We start from the raw sequence: 27,186 nt of genomic DNA, 5'->3' as shown, positions 1-27,186 counted from the left end.
ATAAATGAATATTGCCCAATTTTGGACATTTGCTGCCATTCTGGGTGCACACGGAATCAGTTGCAATTGTCGAAAAGGAGAGGCCAAAAATGAGAGTTCATTTTCTTTCTGTAGAAATAATGATGACTCTTTTTGATCGAAGTAACTAGAAATGATAAGAAAACAAAAGTTAAGCGGTGTAATGTAGGTCTAAGACGTGAATATCACTCATGAATGAAGTGAAGTTCCATCTGAATACTGATTTCAAAAGCTGTTCAGTGGCGTCACAATGGTGTCATATTCAATGGTTTTGTATTGATCTTTGTCCCTAAATAAGTAGTTCTGTGCTTTTTGAGAATGTTTTGCTTTGTGTGATCACATGTGTTTAAATGTGACCAAAGGGAGGAATGTGGAAATATGTGTCTTCATGTTTTCAGTTTTCTAAATATAATATGTTCTTAGCTTAAAGTGTGAGAGCAACTGTATGGTTTACAAAGTTATAAAATTAGGTATGTGACCTGCTTGCTGCCCTGGGTTGACCATGGGCTGACCTAGTTCAGGAGGTTTCTAATTAAGCAATTGTAGTTGTAAACTTATACAGTAGTCGTTAATTTATATAGTAGTCATCTGAAACAGGATGTTCATTTGTTTTCTGTTTGGTAAAGATGTTGATGTAGACCTTATAGATCAGCTCCTTGGTATAAAAGCTGAATGTTCTGTTAAACCTGCAGACTCTCTGCGACTGTAGTAGTAGTAGTTTATTTGGTCAGTTCATTTCTTTAAACGTTATAAGAACATTTCAAATTCTTTGTGTACAACATGATCGAAAGGGTTTAGGCTGAAGTGAAAACTTATTACGCCTAACCCAGTTTACAGACTTCCACGGGAGAAAAAACAAAACACAAACATTAATAATGAACAATATCAAGTGTCAAACAGAGGAGAAATATGCATGTATCTGGAGTTAGTAACATGAATTTCAATATTCCAACAAATATGTTACATACATTTATTTATGTTAATTTAGTTGAAACAATTACAAATCCAATACTGATCCTATATAAGAATCATCACTAAAGCAGATTTCTATCACCTACAAACCCTGTCTTTGTGGAGCTAAACCTCCTGAAAATCCATGATCTCGTTGATCTAAACACATTAGTAATAGTTTACAAAGTATAAAATAATCTGAACACAGGAAAAGTCAGTATAACCTCAGAGGAACTGGCATTTCCAAAAAGCAAAAGCTAAAAAGAATAAAAAAGTGGATGTATTTCTGTCCGAGGTGTTAATCTGTGGAACGACCTGGAAGATCAGTTAAAACTGTCCCAAACAGTCAAAGCTTCAAAAAGACGAATAAATCGACTAAAATCCAAGAATATATGAGTTTAGGATGAATAAAGTGAGAAAAGTAATAGATTCATAACAGATGAATATGAATTTAAATGACATGAGTTTAAAATGAATGATTGAAATATTGAAATGTCTGTTATTAACTGTAGAAACATGTTTATTTCTCTTGTGTTCTTGTTGATATTGTTTATTATAAATGTTTGTTTCCTGGTGGAAGTCTGTAAACTGGGTTCGTCTAAACCCTTTTGAATCATTGTAAATGTTTCATGTTTAAAGGAATGAGGCGACCGAATAAACTACGACCACTTCATTTCCTCCTTTACTGGCGTTTGCGTGCGGCACGTCTTTGTCCTTATATGGTGAATGTGGGCGGGGCATATGCTAATGAGTCTCACGTGCACACTGCAAGTCGGGATTCACAAACTCAGACACACGTGTGAAGGATTTTCCTCCTTCAGAAAGTTTGGTGAATCTGGAGAAATGGGCAAAAGTGCAGATATTTTCAGCCTCCAAATCTAAATATTGGACAGAGCCAGATTTAAACGTCTGCTTTTATTTTGGGACATTTTAGTAACAAAGGTTTTTTTTTTTCCATTTTGGATCTTCTTTAGTTTTGGAATAAAATAAGTGAAAATCTGTGTAAAAACTCACATTTTGACTTGTTTTTTGGGTTCAAAGCTGAATAAATCAGGCTGGGAATTATTTATTAACCTCTTAACCCCCACCTGAACCCAGCACATTTTCTCCAGTTTGGCTTTACCCAAATCTAAAACCAAAATAGCAACAAAAATGACCTACATCAGGGAAACAAACATCAGACAAAAACAGCTGCTTTTGTCTTGAAGAAGATTATAAATGACGTCTGTTTGTTTTTACTTTATGTCCAAATATCTGTTCTGGAATGAACATTTAGCAGCGTTAACTGTGTTGAACAAGTGAAACACAAACAGCTTTTGACGTTATGATTCCCTCACGCTGGTGTGATGTGGGTCAAAGGTCATGAGTTTCTGTCTGGATGCATGTTTCTGATTGGATGGGAAGCGCTGAGTGGAATGTGTGGGTGTGTGAAAGTACGTGCACGCTCCGCTGCAGCGTGGCTTTGGTGTTACGCACCTGAGTTTCTCTGAGAGTCTGGAAAAGCAAAGGTGGGGCCGGTGCTCTCTCTGCTTTTTAACATTGGAAGAAGCTGGAAAATAGACGCGTTAAAACGGGAATCAGTCTGTCTTTGAGATCTAAGACCGATGTTAGATTCATGATCTTACACATTCTGATTATGGGGAAAACGCTGAAACAACATCCACTGAGTGAAGAGACAATTGCAGGAAATACACCTGCCATAAAATCAATACAAGTCTTGGAGTGGGCCAGGCTCCTTTTGGAGAAGCAGCACCAAGAGCCGTGTTCTTCTAAAGGAAGCTCCAACACCACTGGAGAGCCGTGTTCTTCTAAAGGAAGCTCCAACACCACTGGAGAGCCGTGTTCTTCTAAAGGAAGCTCCAACACCACTGGAGAGTCGTGTTCTTCTAAAGGAAGCTCCAACACCACTGGAGAGCCGTGTTCTTCTAAAGGAAGCTCCAACACCACTGGAGAGCCGTGTTCTTCTAAAGGAAGCTCCAACACCACTGGAGAGCCGTGTTCTTCTAAAGGAAGCTCCAACACCACTGGAGAGCCGTGTTCTTCTAAAGGAAGCTCCAACACCACTGGAGAGTCGTGTTCTTCTAAAGGAAGCTCCAACACCACTGGAGAGCCGTGTTCTTCTAAAGGAAGCTCCAACGTTGGATCAGAGCCGGGCCGGTGTGGAAAGGCAGGTTTATTTGTAGAGCACAAGGCAGTTCAAAGCTTCACAGTTGCATAAAATTACAAGAAAACAGATCAAATCAATAAAACATCAACATAAAATGTATCAGTTACAGTAAAAGGCCAGAGTGCAGATCAAATACTTTCAGTCACGGGTTAAAAAGATCTGTTTTCAGGCTGGATTTGAACTTTGTCAGAGTCGAGTCTCACATCCTCATGAGACTGTTCCAGACTTTAGCCTCAGCGTGTTTAGTCCTGACTCTGGAACCACCAGGAGACCCTCCCTGAGATGGTTCACACGGCTCTAACATGTCACAGATGGACTTTTCTCTGAGTGACTGAAGTCAGTGCAGAGACCGGAGCACTGGACTAATGTGGTGGTGTTTCCTGGTTCTGGATGTTCTGCAGCCGTGACAGTCTCTCACACATGGATACGTCTCTAAGTCTGGTTTTGACTCTGTTCCTCTGATCTTCATGTTTCTCAGATGGTAAAAAGCTGCTGATGTTTTTGCTCTGATGTGTCTGTTTAAGTTCAGGTCTGAGTCCAGGATCCGTCTGAGATTTCGAACCTGATGTTTTGGTTTCAGAAAGCGTGCTGGTTCCAACGAGGGAGTGGAGTCTAAGTTTTAAACTCAGTAATGATGTGTTATTTTACACAAGGCTTGGGATAAAAACATTGATGTTTGACTGACTGTTCTGTGTGTCTCTTTGTGAATATATGTATTATGTGTGTAATGCTCATTGTGGTTCTGTTTAGGTCCAGATGTTGGTCTAAAGCTCTGTTCCAGTGACCGCTGTACCTGGGATTTACATAGGCTTGAATATGTTGGCCTTAATGATGGTATTTGCTTTGCAGTTTTGGTTATTAAACACGTGTGGGTAATATGTAGTGATTAATATCAAGTCAGTTTGAAATGATCAGAATTGTTTGACTGTAAATGAGAGCCTCACCTGTTTAATAACTCACTATAAGGGTCAGAGGTTCAAATACTAGTGTGAAAAAAGCTTCAAAATGTCGTGTCGAGTCCAACTGAATTTGAATTGAATCTGTTTTTACTTTATTTTAGGTTTCGGGAAAGAAAAAACGACTTGAATAAAGATTTGTGACTTTATTGATGAATATTTTAAAGTGACAAAGTAAAGATTATAATTTCTGCACAATTTAAAGCAAATCCCTCGACCCAAAACATTCTATAAAAGGACAAAACATGAAACACAATTATAATCTGTGTTTAAATGATAAATCAGTTTCTGCAGTAAATCGTTACAATCACAAGAACAAACAATGGAATTAAAGGAAGTGGAAATGACGTTTAAAGACGTCAATGGCTGAAGATGGAACAGTTCAGTTCAATAGAAACTGAAGAGTTTTGTTTCCAGCTCAGTTTTTCTTATTGTGGCTTTAATTGAAGGTTTGATTCAAAGTGTTTGTAAAACACATCTGCCCCTGAGCGTGAGTGAGGAGCAGCAGGTTAGAATTCAGAACAATGTCCACGTCTGACAAACAAATATTATTATAGAAAAAACCTTCAGTATTAGTTCAATACGAGACACAAGGACGACCTGGACCTGAAGAGAAAAGCTGCTACTTTAGTTTGGGGAAATGTGCAGAGTCTCCATCGAACCAGTAAAACCCGACTCCAGCGTGGAGCGGCTGAGAGAACCTGGTCTGGACTCTGTGGAGGAGGGTCATGGTTTGGTTCTGAACGCTGTAAAACGACAGAGCCCCTGCACCGTGGTCCAGGTAAACCCCGATTCTGGACGAGATCGGACCTGAGACATCGGACTCGACTGAGTTAAAACGAAATGAATAACTTTTAAAGATACTGCTGCAGTCTAAGACCCAGGATTTATCATTGTTTCCAAATCTACTTATAATTAAGTCTTTCCTCTGAATGTCTCTGTATGAAACGGCTAAACTAACCCACTCCCCGCTCCTCCACTCCACCTCCCAGTAACAGCGGCCCGTCAGACTCTCTCTGCTCAGGACCTGAAAACACTCACTGAACCTGTCCTGATGATCAGGATATCTCTGATCTTTACTCATTAATGTTGCTCTTCTGTTTCCATCAGTCAGTTTCAGATTTCTGTGTGCTGTGTTTGGGTCCAGAGTGATCTCTGTCCAATACTGTAAGAAGTCCTCTCTGGTGGTGGGTTCAGATGGTGTTCCTCTCAGAGCCTGTGAGACGTTGGTGGGTTCAGATGGTGTTCCTCTCAGAGCCAGTGTGACGTTGGTGGGTTCAGATGGTGTTCCTCTCAGAGCCAGTGTGACGTTGGTGGGTTCAGATGGTGTTCCTCTCAGAGCCAGTGAGACGTTGGTGGGCTCAGATGGTGTTCCTCTCAGAGCCAGTGAGACGTTGGTGGGTTCAGATGGTGTTCCTCTCAGAGCCAGTGTGACGTTGGTGGGTTCAGATGGTGTTCCTCTCAAAGCCAGTGAGACGTTGGTGGGTTCAGATGGTGTTCCTCTCAAAGCCAGTGTGACGTTGGTCAGACCCTCCTCCAGACTGAGCTTTAGTTTGTCCCTGAGCTCTGACACGGCTCTGGTCACCTTCTCGAAGCAGCGGGGGGGCCCTGTCTGAATCTCTGTCCTCTGTGAGTCTGTGGACAGTGAAGGACAGAGCTGTAGAAACTGGTCCAGCTCAGAGATGTTCCTCTTCAGCTCAGTCACGTCCCGCTGCAGTTGGTCCTGAAGCTCTTGGACTTGTTTCAGTTGGGTTTGCTCCTCGGAGCGGATCTGCTGCTCCACTTCAGAGCGTCTTTTCTCCAGGAGAAGGGCCATCTCTGTGAAGCTGTCCCCACTGCGCTGCACTGCTGTCTGGGCAGAGCGGCTGATGTCCTGGGCCTCCTGCTGGAGCCTCTTCAGGTCTGTCTCTTTGAGCTGGAGGCTCTGGAGCAGCTGTTCCTGCCTGTGGGCTCTCTCCAAGGCTGAGGACACCATGTCGTGGCCCTTGTGTTGCTCCAAAGCGCAGAGGTAGCAGATGAGCTGCTGGTCGGTGCGGCAGAACATCTTCTTCACTTCGTCGTGTTGAGAGCAGATGTTTTCCTGCAGTTTGTCAGAGGGCGCCACCAGCTGGTGTTTCTGAAACGCTGAAGCTTCATAATGAGGCTGGAGGTGGCCCTCACAGTAGGAGGCCACACACTGCAGACAGGACTTGACGGCTTTCAGCTTCCTCCCAGTGCAGACGTCACAGGGCACATCCTGAGCTCCAGCATAGCAGCGGTCAGCAGGGGGCGCTGTGAGGCCAGGCTTCTTCAGCCGCTCCACTACACCTGCTAACATGATGTTTTTGAGCAGCACTGGCCTGGAGCTGAAGCTCTGTCTGCATTCAGGACAGCTGTAAACATGCTTCTCGTCCTCTTGGTCCCAGTGGTTCTTCACACACTTCATGCAGTAGCTGTGTCCACAGGGAACAGTCACTGGATCCTTCAGTAGATCCAAACAGATGGGACACCAAAAGTCCTCTTGGTCCACGGCTTTCTGCGCCATTTCTCTGTCGACAACAGAGTGTGACTTTAGAGAGTGTGTGAGAGGAGGAGGAACCAGGAAGCTCAGAGCGAGGCTGAGTCTGACAGAGGGAGGGGCAGGAAACTGATGAGTCACGGCTCAGACATGTTTATGTCTCACACAAACAAATCTACAAATCAAGTTTAGGCAAAGTCTGTGTGAAAAGTCCAGCTTTATCTGAGATCAGAAAACTCTGACCAAAGTCCAACAACGGACAGATGGACTTGTGTCAAAAGTCACTTTGAAATGAACAATGAACTTTAGAAACATGAAGTCACAGTTAATGTTTGACAGTTTGCATGGACAGAGGAGCCGAGTGTCAGAGAGAGAAGAGTTTAAACCAGACAGACGGGTTAGTTCAGCTTCAAACCAGGACAATGGAAACACATGACGAAGCTCTGCACGACTGGAGTCAATGAAAGTCAGAAAATACTTGACTTTTCTTTAGTTTGGGACTTGGAATGAGCTCATCCTGGAGAAATAGATCCGTTGCTACAGTTGCAGGATTCTTGGAGCGGCTGAATGAATTCACTTCTTAACCCTCACCTGAACAGACACATTATCTCCAGCTCAGCTTTACCCAAATCTAAAAGCGACTCTCCCGCTCTGTGATCTGAGAGAATCCTGATCCTTTTGTGTCGCCCCCAGACTTATCTTTACAGAGGATCCAAAATAATAATTGTTGCTGCCTGTATAGAACACCCGGATCTGCCTCGATTGTTCATTCAGAAATGAGATGGTTTGTTCAGTAATCCTGATGAGACGCACATTGTTTGTGGAGATTTAACATAAACCTTATAAATCTGCAAAATAGCACAAAAACAACAGACTTCATCACAACAATGTAATATTCAATCAATACAATTCAACTTTATTACGGACTCGAGTGACATCACAAACAAACAATAGTTTCTTCCTTCTTTCCTCAAACCAACATATTCGCTAATGCAGATGGAAACAAAATGGCGGCTGGATTACTTCTAAATGACATCAGTGATCTTCTTCATCTTCTTCATGTTATGTAAAGCTGTAATATCTGAAACAGTTGGTCATAAGTTAGTCAGACATGGATCACAGAAGATATGGTTGGCCTTAAACGGGATCTTTAGGCCCAGACCTGGGATGAGGTCTGGGCCTCTCTAGACCCTGATATGGTCAACCATAAAACTGCAACCGATAAGCCATGGTTTACAAATGGTATTGTCAAAGCATGAAAAAACATCTGTATAGATTATATATAAAACATACAACACATTTTCTTTTTTTGGCTTTTTGTTGTGTTTTCATCCTCGTTTTGTTGCTTTATTGACACTTTTTTCAAGAAGCTTTTAGATTTGGGTAAAGCCAAACTGGAGAAAATGTGCTTGGTTTAGGTGGGGGTTAAGAGACTAACAGGCCTTTGATCTCTGATTTGTGTCACGTTATTTCTCTAAATCATCTTGAGGGCCAGAGCTTCTATGCTGGAGGGCCGGATTTGGCCCCCGGGCCTCACGTTGCCTCCCCCTGCCATCGACCAGACAAGGGGACCTGCTTATGCCTGGCTGGAAAGTTATCTCAGCCACAGATACCAATATGTACAAATACACAATGTCCACTCTGGAAAAACTAACCACACATGGGGTCCCACAAGGCTCTACTTTGGGTCCAAAACTGTTTATAATGTATATTAATGATGTTTGTGGAGCTTTGGAAAAGGTAACATGTTTATTATATGTGGATGATCCGAGCCTGTTCTGCTCTGGAAAGGACCTGAAACAGCTCCTCTACAGCAGAAGCTCACAGTCCGAAAACTATGGTTTGATCTAAACAAACTCTCTTTAGTAAAACTGAATATATTATTTTTGGAAAGAGAAAAGTCAGTGATCGTTACAACTCTAGAAATAAATGATACAGAAATCGAGTTTATGCAAATACATTTGTAGGAGTTACCATTGATGGAAAACTTGAATGGAAATCACATATAAGTCAATTCAAAACAAAATGAGCAAAAACCATTGCTGTAATTGGCAAAATGAAAACTGTACTTGATAAAAAAAAAAACCTCTTCTGTTACTGTATAACTCCCTCATACTTCCTGACCTAAACTATGGCCTGGAAATATGTGGAAACAATTACAAATCCAATACTCATCCCATATTAGAATCATCACTAAAGCAGATTTCACCTACAAACCCTGTCTTTGTAGAGCTAAACCTCCTGAAAATCCATGATCTCGTTGATCTTAATACATTAGTAATAGTTTACAAAGTATAAAATAATCTGAACACAGGAAAAGTCAGTATAACCTCAGAGGAACTGGCATTTCCAAAAAGCAAAAGCTAAAAAGAATAAAAAAGTGGATGTATTTCTGTCCGAGGTGTTAATCTGTGGAACGACCTGGAAGATCAGTTAAAACTGTCCCAAACAGTCAAAGCTTCAAAAAGACGAATAAATCGACTGAAATTCAAGAATATATGAGTTTAGGATGAATAAAGTAAGAAAAGTAATAGATTCATAACAGATGAATATGAATTTAAATGACATGAGTTTAAAATAAATGATTGAAATATTGAAATGTCTGTTATTAACTGTAGAAACATGTTTATTACTCTTGTGTTCTTGTTGATATTGTTTATTATAAATGTTTGTTTCCTGGTGGAAGTCTGTAAACTGGGTTCGTCTAAACCCTTTTGAATCATTGTAAATGTTTCATGTTTAAAGGAATGAGGCGACCGAATAAACTACGACCACTTCATTTCCTCCTTTACTGGCGTTTGCGTGCGGCACGTCTTTGTCCTTATATGGTGAATGTGGGCGGGGCATATGCTAATGAGTCTCACGTGCACACTGCAAGTCGGGATTCACAAACTCAGACACACGTGTGAAGGATTTTCCTCCTTCAGAAAGTTTGGTGAATCTGGAGAAATGGGCAAAAGTGCAGATATTTTCAGCCTCCAAATCTAAATATTGGACAGAGCCAGATTTAAACGTCTGCTTTTATTTGGAACATTTTAGTCACGAAGGTTTTTTTTTTTAGTTTTGGAATAAAATAAGTGAAAATCTGTGTAAAAACTCACATTTTGACTTGTTTTTTGGGTTCAAAGCTGAATAAATCAGGCTGGGAATTATTTATTAACCTCTTAACCCCCACCTGAACCCAGCACATTTTCTCCAGTTTGGCTTTACCCAAATCTAAAACCAAAATAGCAGATGATCAGGATATCTCTAATCTTCACTCATTAATGTTGCTCTTCTGTTTCCATCAGTCAGTTTCAGCCATGTGTTTGCTGTGTTTGGGTCCAGAGTGATCTCTGTCCAATACTGTAAGAAGTCCTCTCTGGTGGTGGGTTCAGATGGTGTTCCTCTCAGAGCCAGTGAGACGTTGGTGGGTTCAGATGGTGTTCCTCTCAGAGCCAGTGAGACGTTGGTGGGTTCAGATGGTGTTCCTCTCAGAGCCAGTGAGACGTTGGTGGGTTCAGATGGTGTTCCTCTCAGAGCCAGTGAGACGTTGGTGGGTTCAGATGGTGTTCCTCTCAGAGCCAGTGAGACTTTGGTGGGTTCAGATGGTGTTCCTCTCAGAGCCAGTGAGACGTTGGTGGGTTCAGATGGTGTTGCTCTCAGAGCCAGTGAGACGTTGGTGGGTTCATATGGTGTTGCTCTCAGAGCCAGTGAGACGTTGGTGGGTTCAGATGGTGTTCCTCTCAGAGCCAGTGAGACGTTGGTGGGTTCAGATGGTGTTCCTCTCAGAGCCAGTGTGACGTTGGTCAGACCCTCCTCCAGACTGAGCTTTACTTTGTCCCTGAGCTCGGACACGGCTCTGGTCACCTTCTCGAAGCAGCGGGGGGGCCCTGTCTGAATCTCTGTCCTCTGTGAGTCTGTGGACAGTGAAGGACAGAGCTGTAGAAACTGGTCCAGCTCAGAGATGTTCCTCTTCAACTCAGTCACGTCCCGCTGCAGTTGGTCCTGAAGCTCTTGGACTTGTTTCAGTTGGGTTTGCTCCTCGGAGCGGATCTGCTGCTCCACTTCAGTGCATATTTTCTCCAGGAGAAGGGCCATCTCTGTGAAGCTGTCCCCACTGCGCTGCACTGCTGTCTGGGCAGAGCGGCTGATGTCCTGGGCCTCCTGCTGGAGCCTGTTCAGGTCTGTCTCTTTGAGCTGGAGGCTCTGGAGCAGCTGTTCCTGCCTCTAGGCTCTCTCCAAGGCTGAGGACACCATGTTGTGGCCCTTGTGTTGCTCCAAAGAGCAGAGGTAGCAGATGAGCTGCTGGTCGGTGCGGCAGAACATCTTCTTCACTTCGTCGTGTTGAGAGCAGATGTTTTCCTGCAGTTTGTCAGAGGGCGCCACCAGCTGGTGTTTCTGAAGCGCTGCAGCTTCATAATGAGGCTGGAGGTGGCTCTCACAGTAGGAGGCCACACACTGCAGACAGGACTTGACAGCTTTCAGCTTCCTCCCAGTGCAGACGTCACAGGGCACATCCTGAGCTCCAGCATAGCAGCGGTCAGCAGGGGGCGCTGTGAGGCCAGGCTTCTTCAGCCGCTCCACTAAACCTGCTAACATGATGTCTTTGACCAGCACTGGCCTGGAGCTGAAGCTCTGTCTGCATTCAGGACAGCTGTAAACATGCTTCTCGTCCTCTTGGTCCCAGTGGTTCTTCACACACTTCATGCAGTAGCTGTGTCCACAGGGAACAGCCACTGGATCCTTCAGTAGATCCAAACAGATGGGACACCAAAAGTCCTCTTGGTCCACGGCTTTCTGCGCCATTTCTCCCTCGACAACAGAGTGTGACTTTATAGAGTGTGTGAGAGGAGGAGGAACCAGGAAGCTCAGAGCGAGGCTGAGTCTGACAGAGGGGGGGGCAGGAAACTGATGCCCGTCTTGTCTGTGATGTCGGTGGCTAATATTCGATGTCAGAACCCTTAAATGTGTCGCCTTCAAAGCTCTAACAACGAAAAAACAATGCAATATCAATTCATATGTACTGACCAAACAAACAACTAATACAGACAGAAAGATGACTGTATGTCTTATATCTGTAAAGCTAACTTGTAGCATAATATAAAAGCTATATCTACGTAGCAAGACAATGCTATAGGGCATTCATACAAGCATCTTACATCATTTGGCGATCTTTTTTTTTTTTTTAAAGGAACACAAAACAGTTTTACAGTAAAAAGGTATTTACCATGGAGGAGTCCGACACTTTACAGGGAGAAGGAAGTCGTAGCTGCAGCAGTGAGTACTGGTAAACAAATAATACACAAATACACTTGCGCAGCTCACACACCGGTGGACTGGCGGAGGCGTTTCCAACGTAAGAAGCTCGTGTGAAGGTGGGGGCTCTTACGCATGGGCACTATTCAAAAATACACAAATAGCCGTTGGACTCATCATCGGCAGCAAAATCCTCTCTCACACCTTTAACTGTAGAAACATGTTTATTTCTCTTGTGTTCTTGTTGATATTGTTTATTATAAATGTTTGTTTCCTGGTGGAAGTCTGTAAACTGGGTTAGTCTAAACCCTTTTGAATCATTGTAAATGTTTCATGTTTAAAGGAATGAGGCGACCGAATAAACTACTACCACTTCATTTCCTCCTTTACTGGCGTTTGCGTGCGGCACGTCTTTGTCCTTATATGGTGAATGTGGGAGGGGCATATGCTAATGAGTCTCACGTGCACACTGCAAGTCGGGATTCACAAACTCAGACACACGTGTGAAGGATTTTCCTCCTTCAGAAAGTTTGGTGAATATGGAGAAATGGGCAAAAGTAGATATTAGCAGATATTTTCAGCCTCCAAATCTAAATATTGGACAGAGCCAGATTTAAACGTCTGCTTTTATTTCGGGACATTTTAGTAACAAAGGTTTTTTTTTTTTTTTTCCATTTTGGATCTTGTTTAGTTTTGCAATAAAATAAGTGAAAATCTGTGTAAAAACTAGAAGTGGGCATAGATTTTTTTTTTTTTAATCTAGATTAATCTAAATTTGAAATTAATCTAGATTAATCTAGATAAAAATGGCTCGCTTGAATTCTGCCGAAGCCATTCAAAATATGTGTGCTACCCAAATAATGACTAAAAGTAAGTCTTTGAGAACGAGTTTTTCAAATCAGGCGGTGCATTAGTCCAGGGGCTCATCTCCTGTTTCCAAAATGCATCACAAACTGCTTAAGAATGTTCTACTATGATAATTGGTGATGACAATAATTCATGTTCAAGAAGATGAACTTGTGTTTACTAACTGTTTATTCAGTTAAACATGAATTTTGAACTATAGGCCGACATTAGAGGTCCTGATGAACTGTCTACAGTCAGTAGCTTTGTGTCAATCAGTCCAAGCTGTTTCTCCTTCTTCCACCGTCACTCAGGCTGACCAGCTTGTTCACATTTTCTGGTGACAAACTAAATCTCCCCTTTTGCACAATATGACCTGCTAAAGAAAAAAGTCTCTTACATCGGACAGTTGTGGCAGGAGTCCCCAAGTATTTATTTACGGGCAGATCATTATTTATAGATTTTTTATTTACCAGATCAGAAAATATAGGCCTCTGTTTGTGAGTGTGAGAAACATGTGCGCGTCTCCTGATTGGTCAACAGTGTCAACAGTGTCACGTGATCACAACACAACAACAGCTCATGCTGCTGCAGCTAATGCTACTACTTGGCGATAGTTCTGTCAAAATGGAGATAAACGTCGACAACACGAAGATGCGGGACATATTTCTTTGGATTTAATAAGAAAAGGAAACGGACATGAGGCGGAGGAGACACCGGGGAGCGGAAAAAGAGAAGCTAACGGAGAAAAGTAGCTGGAAAGTCCGTCTCCAAACTCAGTAATTGCTGCAGTTGAAATGTAGCTGGAAAAGGTGGCTCTCGTGAACGTTTGGTTATAAAGTTGCGCTGTTTCGTGTGGGGCTGTGGCCATGAAATGAGATGTTTATGTCGCTGTTTTGAAAGAAAAGTGAACACGGAGGGGCTGCGGTGTTTTTCTGTCTATTTTCACTCTGTCATTGGCCGCTGCTTCTGTGTGTCGCTTTGGAGACGCTATATTCACTCACGTTTCTCCTGTGTGTCCAAATTTGGGCACAAAAGTCGTGTAATGTGTGCCGACCATAAAATATCACAGTGAAAGTCATCATAGCAAAGTATAGATCCAGCTCTCAACCCAACTTTGAGAATAGATAACGGCAATTTTTTTTTATCGCCCAGCAAGAGTCTCGCGTTAACGCAGCACGTTAACGCCGATAACAGCCCACCACTAGTAAAAACTCACAATTTGACTTGTTTTTTGGAATAAATCAGGCTGGGAATTATTTTTTAACCTCTTAACCCCCACCTGAACCCAGCACATTTTCTCCAGTTTGGCTTTACCCAAATATAAAACCAAAATAGCAACAAAAATGACCGACATCAGGGAAACAAATATTAGACAAAAACAGCTGCTTTTGTCTTAAAGAAGATTATGAATGACGTCTGTTTGTTTTTACTTTATTTCAGGTTTTGGGAAAGAAAAAACGACTTGAATAAGGATTTGTGACTTTATTGATGAATATTTTAAAGTTACAAAGTAAAGATTATAATTTCTGCACGATTTAAAGCTGAGTGGCCGCGTTGTCACTTCTCTTGGTGTTTCTGAACCTCTGACTGAACAACACACATCTCCTTTAAACTGTACAGATGTTTCAGGAAACAGGTTTAAACATGCATTTCTCTCTGGAAAAGCAAAGGTGGGGCCGGTGCTCTCTCTGCTTTTTAACATTGGAAGAAGATGGAAAATAGACGCGTTAAAACGGGGATCAGTCGATCTTTGAGATCTAAGACTGATATTAGATTCATGAACTTACACATTCTGCTTATGGGGAAAACGCTGAAACAACATCCACTGAGTAAAGAGGCAATTGCAGGAAATACACCTGCCATAAAATCAATGAAAGACTTGGAGTGGGCCAGGCTCCTTTTGGAGAAGCAGCACCAAGAGCCGTGTTCTTCTAAAGGAAGCTCCGACACCACTGGAGAGCCTTGTTCTTCTAAAGGAAGCTCCAACACCACTGGAGAGCCGTGTTCTTCTAAAGGAAGCTCCAACACCACTGGAGAGCCTTGTTCTTCTAAAGGAAGCTCCAACACCACTGGAGAGCCGTGTTCTTCTAAAGGAAGCTCCAACACCACTGGAGAGCCATGTTCTTCTAAAGGAAGTTCCAACACCACTGGAGAGCCGTGTTCTTCTAAAGGAAGTTCCAACACCACTGGAGAGCCGTGTTCTTCTAAAGGAAGCTCCAACACCACTGGAGGGCCGTGTTCTTCTAAAGGAAGCTCCAACACCACTGGAGAGTCGATCCAGCAGCCATACGGATGGGAACCATGCACTCTACCAATGAACTACACAGTCTGAGTGAACAACATGGCCGATTTTACAGTCCAGAAAAAGCTGAATTTGCAGCCAAAAACGTCCAAATTAAAACTTATTTCACTAACAGAGGATTAGTATAAGTATGGTGCTTCCAGTACGGCATCATACCACGGCTCCAATGGCCCTTCCTACATTACGACTTTCCCATGTCCCAAGTAGAAGGAATGGAAAGACTGTGCAGCAAGTTCCTGCGAAAGTGGCTGGGAGTCCCCCCATCCTTTAGCGCAGTCAACCTGTATAGCAAGACCTCCAAGCTTCCCTTGCCCATTGCATCAGTAGTTGAGGAGTTCAAGGCCACTAAGGCAAGGGCAGTCAGCACACTCCTTTTGTCTAAGGACGGGAAAGTTCGGCACGCAAGTAAAAACATCAAATGCGGCAGAAAGTGGAAGCCCCAACAAGCGGTGACTGATGCAGAATCCCACTGGAAACACCAGGAAATTGTGGGTGTGGTATGTCAGGGACGCCTGGGTCTTGGCCACTATAGTGGGAAAAGGTGGCGCAGTGCTGATGCAAGAGCCAAAAGAGGTCTTGTGGTGGAAAGAGTCCGCGAGGCAGCAGAGGAGGACCGACGGGTGAAAGCGATTGGACTTGCCTCTCAAGGTCGATGGACACAGTGGGATCAGGCACAGGAGCGGCCAATGCCTTGGAAAGAGCTGTGGCAAACCGACCAAGGGAAGTTGAGCTTTCTCCTGCGCGCTGTGACTGACCTGTTGCCCACTCCACGCAACTTGAAGATCTGGGGCAGAGAAGAAGACCCATCTTGCAACCAATGCAGCGCACCTGCATGCACGCTGAACCACATCCTGACAGGGTGCCCAAAGGCGCTGGCAGAAGGGCGCTACAGATGGAGGCACGATAAGGTCCTCTCGGAAATTGCCAATTGGGTGGAGCAGCAGCGGGTCAAAGCCAACAACAAGCACGCTCAACCGCCCAAAGCCATAACCTTTGTGAGGGAAGGGGAAACGGCTCGTAAGCCCAGCACAACAGCCAAAAACCTACCTTCCTTCCTGCAACGTGCCTGCGACTGGGAGCTGAGTGTGGATTTGAAGAGGAAGCTTGTCTTTCCACAGGACGTGGCAGTGACTTCACTTCGACCAGACATAGTCTTGCTGTCCAGAAGCACAAAAACCATCATAGTGGCCGAGCTCACGGTGCCCTGGGAAGAGAGACTGGACGTGTCTCACCAATTAAAGCGAGCCAAGTACCAAGACCTGATCGACGAAGCTGTCCTGAAAGGATGGCATGCAACAGTTTTTCCCATCGAAGTCGGCTGCCGTGGGTTTCCCGCAAGATCAGTGCGGTTCTTCCTCCAGAGGATGGGGCTGGAGCCCAAACAGCTGAAGAAAGCAACCATGGAGATAGCAGCAGCAGCCGAGTCCAGCTCAAGATGGACATGGCTAAAGAGAGCTAACAGCTGGAACCCTTCCGCAGGTGAAGCCTAGTCAGTCTTCGCTGCCCCACTCAGGCGAGGTGTACAGGTTAAGGGGCGAAACACCTGTGAACCTGAGATGCCTGCTGACGATGGGGAAGGGTTCCAAAATGTGGCAATCAAGGATACCATCTTAAAGTGATGACCTGCAACCATTTTCAGAGTAGTTCCCGCAGTTGTAGCTCGTGGCAAAGCATCTTTGATGTTTACTTCACGAGTCCGTACGAGTTTAAAACTGTGGCTTTTGTGAATAAAGGGGGAAATTTGGAAAATTGAAAAATTTTAGGAGAAACTCTGACAGAGTCCAACATACTGACAGGCAAAGAACTCTGGCTATTATCCCAGAGGATGGGCGGGCCACTTACAAGCCACTTACAAGCCACTTACAAGCCACTTGAAAGGCATTTTTGGCGATAGTGGCTGCGTGTGCTCATCATTAGGTCCAGCTGGGGAATGTGCATGCACGCCGGATTGGGTCCGTTCCAATGCGACAAAGTCTGTGAAAGATATGAGGCTTTGAAATTTGCGGAAAATGGCCTCGTAGTCAGGACCACGCCCAATAATTTAAAACAAATGTAAATGATGATTTTGGAAGCCACATGGGTTTGAGACATGTTGGACAAAATTGGAGGCTTTCCATTGAAAACTTTGGGATCAGGGGCCAGAAGTTCAAGAGGTACGATGTTAAAGGTTTGAGGTTCGGACAAAGATGGCCGACTTCCTGTAGCATTTAGGGGCGGGGGTCATAATATCATTTTTTACATGTCCTGACGTGGTCTATGTCCCTGGTGACAGGTCTTCCATTGAGTCAAAGTAAACTGCCTGTTTGAGGGGGCGCCACAGAGCCAACTTTTATTGTTTTCTTCATTTTAGGCTTCGGGAAAGAAAAAACGACTTGAATGAAGATTTGTGACTTTATTGATGAATATTTTGAAGAACAAAGTAAAGATTATAATTTCTGCACAATTTGAAGCAAATCCCTCAACCCAAAACATTCTGTAAAAGGACAAAACATGAAACACAATTATAATCTGTGTTTGAATGATAAATCAGTTTCTGCAGTAAATCGTTACAATCACAAGAACAAACAATGGTATTAAAGGAAGTGGAAATGACGTTCAAAGACATCAATGGCTGAAGATGGAACAGTTCAGTTCAATAGAAACTGAAGAGTTTTGTTTCCAGCTCAGTTTTTCTTATTGTGGCTTTAATTGAAGGTTTGATTCAAAGTGTTTGTAAAACACATCTGCCCCTGAGCGTGAGTGAGGAGCAGCAGATTAGAATTCAGAACAATGTCCACGTCTGACAAACAAATATTATTATATAAAAAACCTTCAGTATTAGTTCAATACGAGACACAAGGACGACCTGAACCTGAAGAGAAAAGCTGCTATTTTAGTTTGGGGAAATGTGCAGAGTCTCCAGAGTTCCAGTAAAACCTGACTGCAGCGTGGAGCGGCTGAGAGAACCTGGTCTGGACTCTGTGGAGGAGGGTCATGGTTTGGTTCTGAACGCTGTAAAACGACAGAGCCCCTGCACCGTGGTCCAGGTAAACCCCAATTCTGGACGTGATCGGACCAGAGACACCGGACCGGACTGAGTTAAAACGAAATGAATAACTGTTACTGTTACAGTCTAAGGTCCAGGATGTATCATTGTTTCCAAATCCACTTTCATTAAAGTCTTTCCTCTGAATGTTTCCGTCTGAAACGGCTAAACTAACCCACTTCCTGCTCCTCCACTCCACCTCCCAGTAACAGCGGCCCATCAGACTCTCTCTGCTCAGGACCTGAAGACACCCAGTGAACCTGTCCTGATGATCAGGATATCTCTGATCTTCACTCATATATGTTGCTCTTCTGTTTCCATCAGTCAGTTTCAGATATCTGTGTGCTGTGTTTGGATCCAGAGTGATCTCTGTCGAATACTGTAAGAAGTCCTCTCTGGTGGTGGGTTCAGATGGTGTTCCTCTCAGAGCCAGTGAGACATTGGTGGGTTCAGATGGTGTTCCTCTCAGAGCCAGTGTGGCGTTGGTCAGACCCTCCTCCAGACTGAGCTTTAGTTTGTCCCTGAGCTCTGACACGGCTCTGGTCACCTTCTGGAAGCAGCGGGGGGGCCCTGTCTGAATCTCTGTCCTCTGTGAGTCTGTGGAGAGTGAAGGACAGAGCTGTAGAAACTGGTCCAGCTCAGAGATGTTCCTCTTCAGCTCAGTCACGTCCCGCTGCAGTTGGTCCTGAAGCTCTTGGACTTGTTTCAGTTGGGTTTGCTCCTCGGAGCGGATCTGCTGCTCCACTTCAGAGCGTCTTTTCTCCAGGAGAAGGGCCATCTCTGTGAAGCTGTCCCCACTGCGCTGCACTGCTGTCTGGGCAGAGCGGCTGATGTCCTGGGCCTCCTGCTGGAGCCTCTTCAGGTCTGTCTCTTTGAGGTGGAGGCTCTGGAGCAGCTGTTCCTGCCTCTGGGCTCTCTCCAAGGCTGAGGACACCATGTCGTGGCCCTTGTGTTGGTCCAAAGAGCAGAGGTAGCAGATGAGTTGCTGGTCGGTGCGGCAGAACATCTTCTTCACTTCGTCGTGTTGAGAGCAGATGTTTTCCTGCAGTTTGTCAGAGGGCGCCACCAGCTGGTGTTTCTGAAGCGCTGCAGCTTCATAATGAGGCTGGAGGTGGCCCTCACAGTAGGAGGCCACACACTGCAGACAGGACTTGACGGCTTTCAGCTTCCTCCTAGTGCAGACGTCACAGGGCACATCCTGAGCTCCAGCATAGCAGCGGTCAGCAGGGGGCGCTGTGAGGCCAGGCTTCTTCAGCCGCTCCACTACACCTGCTAACATGATGTTTTTGACCAGCACTGGCCTGGAGCTGAAGCTCTGTCTGCATTCAGGACAGCTGTAAACATGCTTCTCGTCCTCTTGGTCCCAGTGGTTCTTCACACACTTCATGCAGTAGCTGTGTCCACAGGGAACAGTCACTGGATCCTTCAGTAGATCCACACAGATGGGACACCAAAAGTCCTCTTGGTCCACGGCTTTCTGCGCCATTTCTCTGTCGACAACAGAGTGTGACTTTAGAGAGTGTGTGAGAGGAGGAGGAACCAGGAAGCTCAGAGCGAGGCTGAGTCTGACAGAGGGAGGGGCAGGAAACTGATGCCCGTCTTGTCTGTGATGGAGGTGGCTAATATTCGATGTCAGAACCCTCAAATGTGTCGCCTTCAAAGCTCTAACAACGAAAAAACAATGAAATATATCAATTCATTTGTACTGACCAAACAAACAACTAATACACACAGAAAGATGACTGTATGTCTTATATCTGTAAAGCTAACTTGTAGCATAATAAAAAAGCTATAGCTACGTAGCAAGACAATGCCATAGGGCATTCATACAAGCATCTTACATCATTTGGCGATTTTTTTAAAGGAACAAGTTTTACAGTAAAAAGGTATTTACCATGGAGGAGTCCGACACTTTAAAGGGAGAAGGAAGTCGTAGCTGCAGCAGTGAGTACTGGTAAACAAATAATAAACAAATACTCTTGCGCAGCTCACACACCGGTGGACTGGCGGAGGCGTTTCCAACGTAAGAAGCTCGTGTGAAGGTGGGGGCTCTTACGCATGCGCACTATTCAAAAATACACAAATAGCCGTTTGACTCATCATCGGCAGCAAAGTCCTCTCTCACACCTTTAACTGTAGAAACATGTTTATTTCTCTTGTGTTCTTGTTGATATTGTTTATTATAAATGTTTGTTTCCTGGTGGAAGTCTGTAAACTGGGTTCGTCTAAACCCTTTTGAATCATTGTAAATGTTTCATGTTTAAAGGAATGAGGCGACCGAATAAACTACGACCACTTCATTTCCTCCTTTACTGGCGTTTGCGTGTGGCACGTCTTTGTCCTTATATGGTGAATGTGGGCGGGGCATATGCTAATGAGTCTCACGTGCACACTGCAAGTCGGGATTCACAAACTCAGACACACGTGTGAAGGATTTTCCTCCTTCAGAAAGTTTGGTGAATCTGGAGAAATGGGCAAAAGTGCAGATATTTTCAGCCTCCAAATCTAAATATTGGACAGAGCCAGATTTAAACGTCTGCTTTTATTTTGGGACATTTTAGTAACAAAGGTTTTTTTCATGTTTTCATGTTTAGTTTTGGATTAAAATAAGTGAAAATCTGTGTAAAAACTCACATTTTGACTTGTTTTTTGGGTTCAAAGCTGAATAAATCAGGCTGGGAATAATTTATTAACCTCTTAACCCCCACCTGAACCCAACACATTTTCTCCAGTTTGGCTTTACCCAAATCTAAAACCAAAATAGCAACAAAAATGACCGACATCAGGGAAACAAACATCAGACAAGAACAGCTGCTTTTGTCTTTAAGAAGATTATAAATGACGTCTGTTTGTTTTTACTTTATGTCCAAATATCTCTTCTGGAATGAACATTTAGCAGCGTTAACTGTGTTGAACAAGTGAAACACAAACAGCTTTTGACGTTATGATTCCCTCACGCTGGTGTGATGTGGGTCAAAGGTCATGAGTTTCTGTCTGGATGCTTGTTTCTGATTGGATGGGAAGCGCTGAATGGAATGTGTGGGTGTGTGAAAGTACGTGCACGCTCCGCTGCAGCGTGGCTTTGGTGTTACGCACCTGAGTTTCTCTGAGAGTCTGGAAAAGCAAAGGTGGGGCCGGTGCTCTCTCTGCTTTTTAACATTGGAAGAAGCTGGAAAATAGACGCGTTAAAACGGGGATCAGTCCATCTTTGAGATCTAAGACCGACATTAGATTCATGAACTTACACATTCTGATTATGGGGAAAACGCTGAAACAACATCCACTGAGTAAAGAGACAAACCAGGAAATACACCTGCCATAAAATCTGCTCCCTTCATTTACCGCAAACCTGATGGAGACATGTCAATCCTTAATCATATTGAAGAGGCACTGGAGTCTTGTAATCTTATAATTGGTGATTTTCATGTACACAATACTGAATGGTGTCCCGAAGACCAAACTGACCAGCAGGGGTTAGAAACGGAGCTATTCTGCATCCAACATGGCATGACACAAATGGTCACCTCACCCACCAGATGTCCAGACCGGCTGCCTGGGACACCTTCTCTTATTGACTTGGCATTAACTGACGCCCCTGATGTTTCCTCTGGTGTGTCTGTGACTGCTCCACTTGGAACCTCTGGTCATGGTCAATATTTTCCTGCCATATGTTCAGCCTGTTCCTGAGATACTAGAAATAGGAAACAGACGGGTCTAATGATCTGACTTATCTTGATTTTAAACGGATAACTGATTGGACACACATTCGTCAGAAGCTCAAGGACAATAATTGGACCTCTGTGTTGTCTAGTCATGATGTTGAGCTTCGGAGAATTTTTACAAAACTGTCACTTCCATATTGACTTGTTTGATACCAGGTCGACGGCGCTGTATGGCCCAAACAGGAAAACAGAAACTGCCTTTCATTACCTCTGACTTCATCAGGCTAAAAGCATCAAAACATGCACATTGGTCAAACTTTAAGACATCAAAGAGTGAACATGATTTACATGCTTTTAGAAAATCCAGAAATGCCCTGCGTGCTGAGATAACTCGTATCAAACAACAGTATTACACACAACAAGCTCAGAAACTGGCAACGAGTCATTCACCAAAACACTATTGGGGTTTGCTTTCTGAGCTGTACAAACTTTCAGACTGTCATGAAAAAAATACCTGAGTTATCACATGAAAATCAGACATATGCGAGTGATGCTGCAAAAGCTTTTTGAATCATATATATACCTCCAGTGTTTATGACTGTCCACTACCTGACATTAAGCATGGCTGACTGACTGAGCTGTATCTTCAGAGAGCGTGTACAGTAAATGGTGTAAACTTGATGTCACAGAAGCCAGTGGCCCTGATGGCAGACCAAATGTATTTCTGAGAAATTGTGCTCTTGAACTTACACCTGTGCTGACTTATCTGTTTAAACTGTCCATCAGCAGTTCTAAAATCCCTCAGATATGGAAATCTGCCTGTGTGACACCGGTTTATAAGCACAAAGGAGATCGGGCAGATCCAGCTACAGACCAACATCACTAACATCTTGTGTTGGGAAAATTCTTGAGAGTTTTGTAAATGACAGGCTGATGTTAGGATCTGGTTCTTTTGTATCACGCGAGAACAGACATTTCTGTCCATCTGACCTGTGCATTACAAGCAGTCTCAGAATGGCTCACAATGTCACATCTCACATTGAATGTTCAAAAAACAGTATCGATTTGTTTTACTATGTGCAACAAGATAAATTGTGATTTCCAGGTGACCGTTTCTGGTGAGAACATTCACCAAGTCAACGAAATTAAGTATCTTGGTTTAATTCTGGATCAAAATCTTAAATTCAATTCTCACGCAAAATATTTGGCAAAAAAAATCAAAACTAACTTGAATTGCTTTCGTTTCATTCGTAGAGATATAACTCACCATACAGCCAAATTATATATGAATGCAATGATTTTTTCGCACTTCTCATACTGCTCCACCACTTGGTCCCAAGTTTCTTCAACTACATTGAAACCCTTATGGTCTCTGTACAAAACAACTCTTAAGGTCTTTGACAAGAAACCCCGACACTGGCATCACTGTGAAATTATACAGAAGTATAAATTCTTACATTTTGAGAATTTTATTAATTTTAACACTCTTAAACTATTTTTTAAGTGTCTGAATTCTGACTCACTCCCACATTCAGAATTAGCCGTGCATATTAACTGTACCAACAGAGCTACAACAAGAGGTGTAACCAATGGTATTTGTATTGTTTCAATGTTCAGATCGAGCTTTGGTCTGTCGGCTTCTCAGCTGTCGGAGCCAGGCTCTGGAATAATTTACCAACAGACTTAAAACTAAAAACAAACGATACCACATTTAAGATGAAATTAAAAAAATACTTAAAATCCACTCAACATTGTTCTCATAAATAACAAAATGATTAACATGTATGATTTCTTCTGTTATCATGACTTGTGTGTCATGCATGTCATGTTTTAATATGTACTGTTGTTGCTTTAATGGACAGGTGCTGTAAATTAGCACTTTGCTAACGCACTAAAATCATTGCATCTGGTTTGCCCAATGTACATGTGATGTCCGAAATAAACAAATTAAAAAAAAAAAAAAAAAAAATTTGGACATAGCCAAAGCAGACACTGGAGATAGAAGTCGTCTCAAAGATAAGGCTTTTATTGCCATTGTTCCTCGTTACAAAGCAGTAAAACCAGCTGGTGACTTCAGAGAAAGAGAAGAAGTGAAGTCCAGAACTCCGTTGACAGTCTCCTTTTATCCTAGTCTTGCACTTCTCTGCACAGAGAGGGTGAGGCCTATCAGTGAGTCAGTTGTTTGTGTCTATGTGTTTGTATATTATCTGTACTTCGCGTTATGTTCAGAATGATTCTGTTGTGGACCATTGTCCATCAGCTCATCTCAGTGACATGGTCTTCTTGTTCTGTAGCGTGTGAGCAAAGCGTGAGTCAGAGGCTTGTTCAGATTTCATTATAATCCTTACAATTCTTATTGGAAAATTCATTGATTTCTAAAAATCAGTTTGGATTTCTACCCAAACATTCTACACTAGATCAACTGGCACTGGACGACCACACCTGGGTAAAGGCTGTAGAACTTCAGGAAACATGTGTAGCAGCATTCTTGGACTTCAGCAATGCATTCACAGCAGCACCGCATGCCGCCATTCTGCAAAAACTCCCGGCATTTGGCTTCATGGTAAAATGCTGGCCTGGATTCGTGATTATCTAAGTAATCGTCTCCAGCAGACAAGAATAGGGCATTCCTTTTCTTCACCTTTACCAGTGCAATCCGGAGTACCCCAGGGAAGTGTGATTGCTCCAACTCTGTTCATATTATCTTTAAATGACCTACTGACTGTTTTAGAAGACTGCTCTGTGTTATTGCCCCAAAGTGTTAATGTTATTCCAGCAGCATATGCAGACGACACAATAGTCACAGTTTCCAGTGCACATCCAGCTTTAGCTATGGCTGCTCTGAATTATGCACTGGCTACTGCTAGCCGTTGGGCCAAAACCTGAGGCATGAAGTTTTTATTTATTTATTTGATAGGGACATGTGTGAACAATAAACATGTACCACACTACAACATTTATAGCCAAGGCTAATTTGCAATGTCCGTCCCTAGAAGGGCTTTTCAAATTCACACAGAAAGTACAAAAAATACATTTACAGTAACATTAATTAAATACTTCTGACATTACACAAAGGAAGTGCATTGAGTGCAGACTAAAAATGATTGCAGACTTGATCTCTTTTTAAAATATGTTTTAGTTCATTTTTAAAAGCCCCCAGGTCTAAGTCCTGTTTCAGCTCAGAAGGCAAAGAGTTCCAAAGTTTAGCACCCTGGACGGTAAAAGCTGACTGTCCAAAGGTCTTTTTCCTAACGGGTACTTTCACATTTCCATCAGCAGCTCCTCGTGTGATGGAGCCCACTGATCGAAGTGGAACTATGAGCCGTCTCAGAACATCAGGGGCTGTGCAGACATTTGTACATTAATTTTATGTTACAGAATTTAATAAAATTTTCAAAGTTAAGAAAGTTTAACCTCTGCAATACTCCACAATGGTGCGTCCTGACAGATGTTTTGTCTAAAATTTTTAATGCTCTATTGTAAATCAGTCTTAAAGGCCTGATTGTTGTGGCTGTTGCCTGTGACCAGGAGGTTCTGCAGTAACTGAGATGAGAGAAAATCATGGCCTGCATAAACACACTTGCTGCATGAAATGGTAAACAGCCCCGTATGATTCTGAAACTGTACAGGTTTGATTTGGCTGTTCTTGTGATCTTTTTGACATGACTTTCAAATGTTAGATGGGAGTCCAAGATTAGGCCCAGATATTTAACCTCTTTAACCTGGGCAATGTCTTGACCGTTTATTGTCAGATGCAGTTCTTCCACTGGGTGTAATCTGGAAGCAAAACAAACTGACACTGTCTTACTCAGATTTAGTGTTAGTCCTGAATTTTGAAACCACACTGACACAGAGTTAAGGTGTTGCTGCAGCTGCGCAGTAACGGCTTCAACACTTTTGCCACTCACAAAGACAACTGTATCATCTGCATACATTTGGAAACCTGCACCCGGACAGATGTTTGGTAAATCATTTATGTACAATGCAAAAAGGAGAGGCCCAAGAATTGATCCCTGGGGGACACCTGTTTTCAGTGTTGTGAAGGGTGACTTTTCATTATTAATTATTACACATTGTTGTCTATGTTCCAAATAAGTCTTGAACCACTGTAATGTTGTGTTGTCAAAGTTCAACTGGGATAGTTTCTGTAAAAGTACATTATGATTGAGTACGTCAAAAGCTTTTTTTAAATCTAAAAAAAACGCTCCAACTATTTGGCCTTTGTCAATTGCTAGTTTAAGTTGTTCAATAAAATAGCAATTGGCCGTTTCTGTCGAATATTGGGGCCGGAATCCGAATTGCAGAGGATGCAGTATGTCATTGATCTGTAAGAAAGACATTAGCTGATTGGCTACAATCTTTTCCAGCACCTTAGAAAAAATCGGCAAAATGCTAATTGGTCTATAATTGCATGCTAGATCTGCATTTCCAGATTTATATATAGGTATAACCCTAGCTTGTTTCCAGTCATTTGGAAATTGTCCCTTTTTAAAGGAGAGATTTACCAGATGAGTTAAGGGTTTTGCCAGTATTTCTTTATTTCTTTTAAGAAAGGAAGCGTCAATGTTAAAAAGGTCTTTAGCGTGACTATTGTTTAGTTTTTCAATGACAGCTAGCACCTCTCCCTCAGTTGTTTGTTCAAGAAAAAATGCATCAGTTAGATTATTTGGTTGCTGATACTCTACCCTGATATGCAAATCAAAGCAATCTGACAGCTCCTGAACCGATGATGTAAAATAGTTATTAAGTTCCTGGGCGATGCGCTTACTATCATTTACAAACTCTTCTCCGATTTTGAGTTCACACAGGTGGGACTGCTTTCCTTTGGGTTTCACAATGTTGTTAATTGTCTTCCACATTGCTGATGGATTTCCTCTCGCCTCAGTAATTGCTGTGATATAAAAGTTGCTTTTAGCAAGTCTCATATCTTTTATCACGCGATTTCTTAGGCTCTTATATAAAGCCATGTCAGTGTTTAACCTGCTTTTAATTGCTTGTTTTAGGGTTTGGTCTCGCTGCTTCATAAGTTTTTTAATAGATTCATTTACCCAGGGTAGGGATCTCTGTTTACCATTTTTCCTCTTTTTTAGGTATTTAGACACAATTCCATCTATTTTATTCATGATTTGCCTACAGCTAATGTCCACCTCATCCCACACCATGTTAGTCCAATTTATTTCTTTTAATTCATTGTCCAATTTGGGAACATCATTTCTAGGAATTATAAGTGAGTTACAGTCAGGCTTTTTGAGGTTTACAAAACGTTTTTTAGATAATTTTCTCACCATCAGCGTCATATTATGATCGGACAGTCCAGTCAAGAAGTTATAAGACTTCAGAATGCGTTCTTCTTTGTTTGTAAAAATTAAGTCAATTTGCGTCTTACTAGATTTTGTAATTCTTGTAGCCCCTTTCACATGCTGCGTAAAATCAAATTTGGTCATCAACATTTTTAATTTTTTCTTTTTGCTTTTGTTAAACCAGTCAATGTTAAAATCGCCCATGACAATGATTTCAGATTTAT

The 27,186-nt window shown here is 42.8% G+C and overlaps 2 protein-coding genes across 2 annotated transcripts; both read right to left on the bottom strand.

Moving 5' to 3' along the window:
• Positions 1–4,516: 4,516 nt before the first annotated feature.
• Positions 4,517–6,694, bottom strand: LOC306982724 (E3 ubiquitin/ISG15 ligase TRIM25-like). Its single transcript, XM_079583187.1, has 2 exons — positions 5,561–6,694; positions 4,517–5,296 (listed from the first exon to the last, which is right to left on the bottom strand). Exons 1-2 carry the CDS (start codon positions 6,614–6,616, stop codon positions 4,715–4,717), a joined length of 1,638 nt encoding a protein of 545 aa, XP_079439313.1. The 5' UTR covers positions 6,617–6,694; the 3' UTR covers positions 4,517–4,714.
• A 10,950-nt stretch (positions 6,695–17,644) lies between these two features.
• Positions 17,645–19,486, bottom strand: LOC306982722 (tripartite motif-containing protein 16-like; the record flags this gene model as incomplete). The annotated part of the gene is made up of 1 exon (XM_079583186.1): positions 17,645–19,486. The coding sequence occupies one exon, from the start codon at positions 19,484–19,486 to the stop codon at positions 17,843–17,845; it is 1,644 nt and encodes a 547-aa protein (XP_079439312.1). The 3' UTR covers positions 17,645–17,842.
• Between the last annotated feature and the right edge of the window lie 7,700 nt (positions 19,487–27,186).

Source organism: Gobius niger (assembly GCF_951799975.1).
Source record: "Gobius niger genome assembly, contig: SCAFFOLD_35, whole genome shotgun sequence".
In the NCBI taxonomy this organism is placed as follows: domain Eukaryota; kingdom Metazoa; phylum Chordata; class Actinopteri; order Gobiiformes; family Gobiidae; genus Gobius; species Gobius niger.
This window is presented reverse-complemented; position numbering and strand designations above follow the sequence as displayed.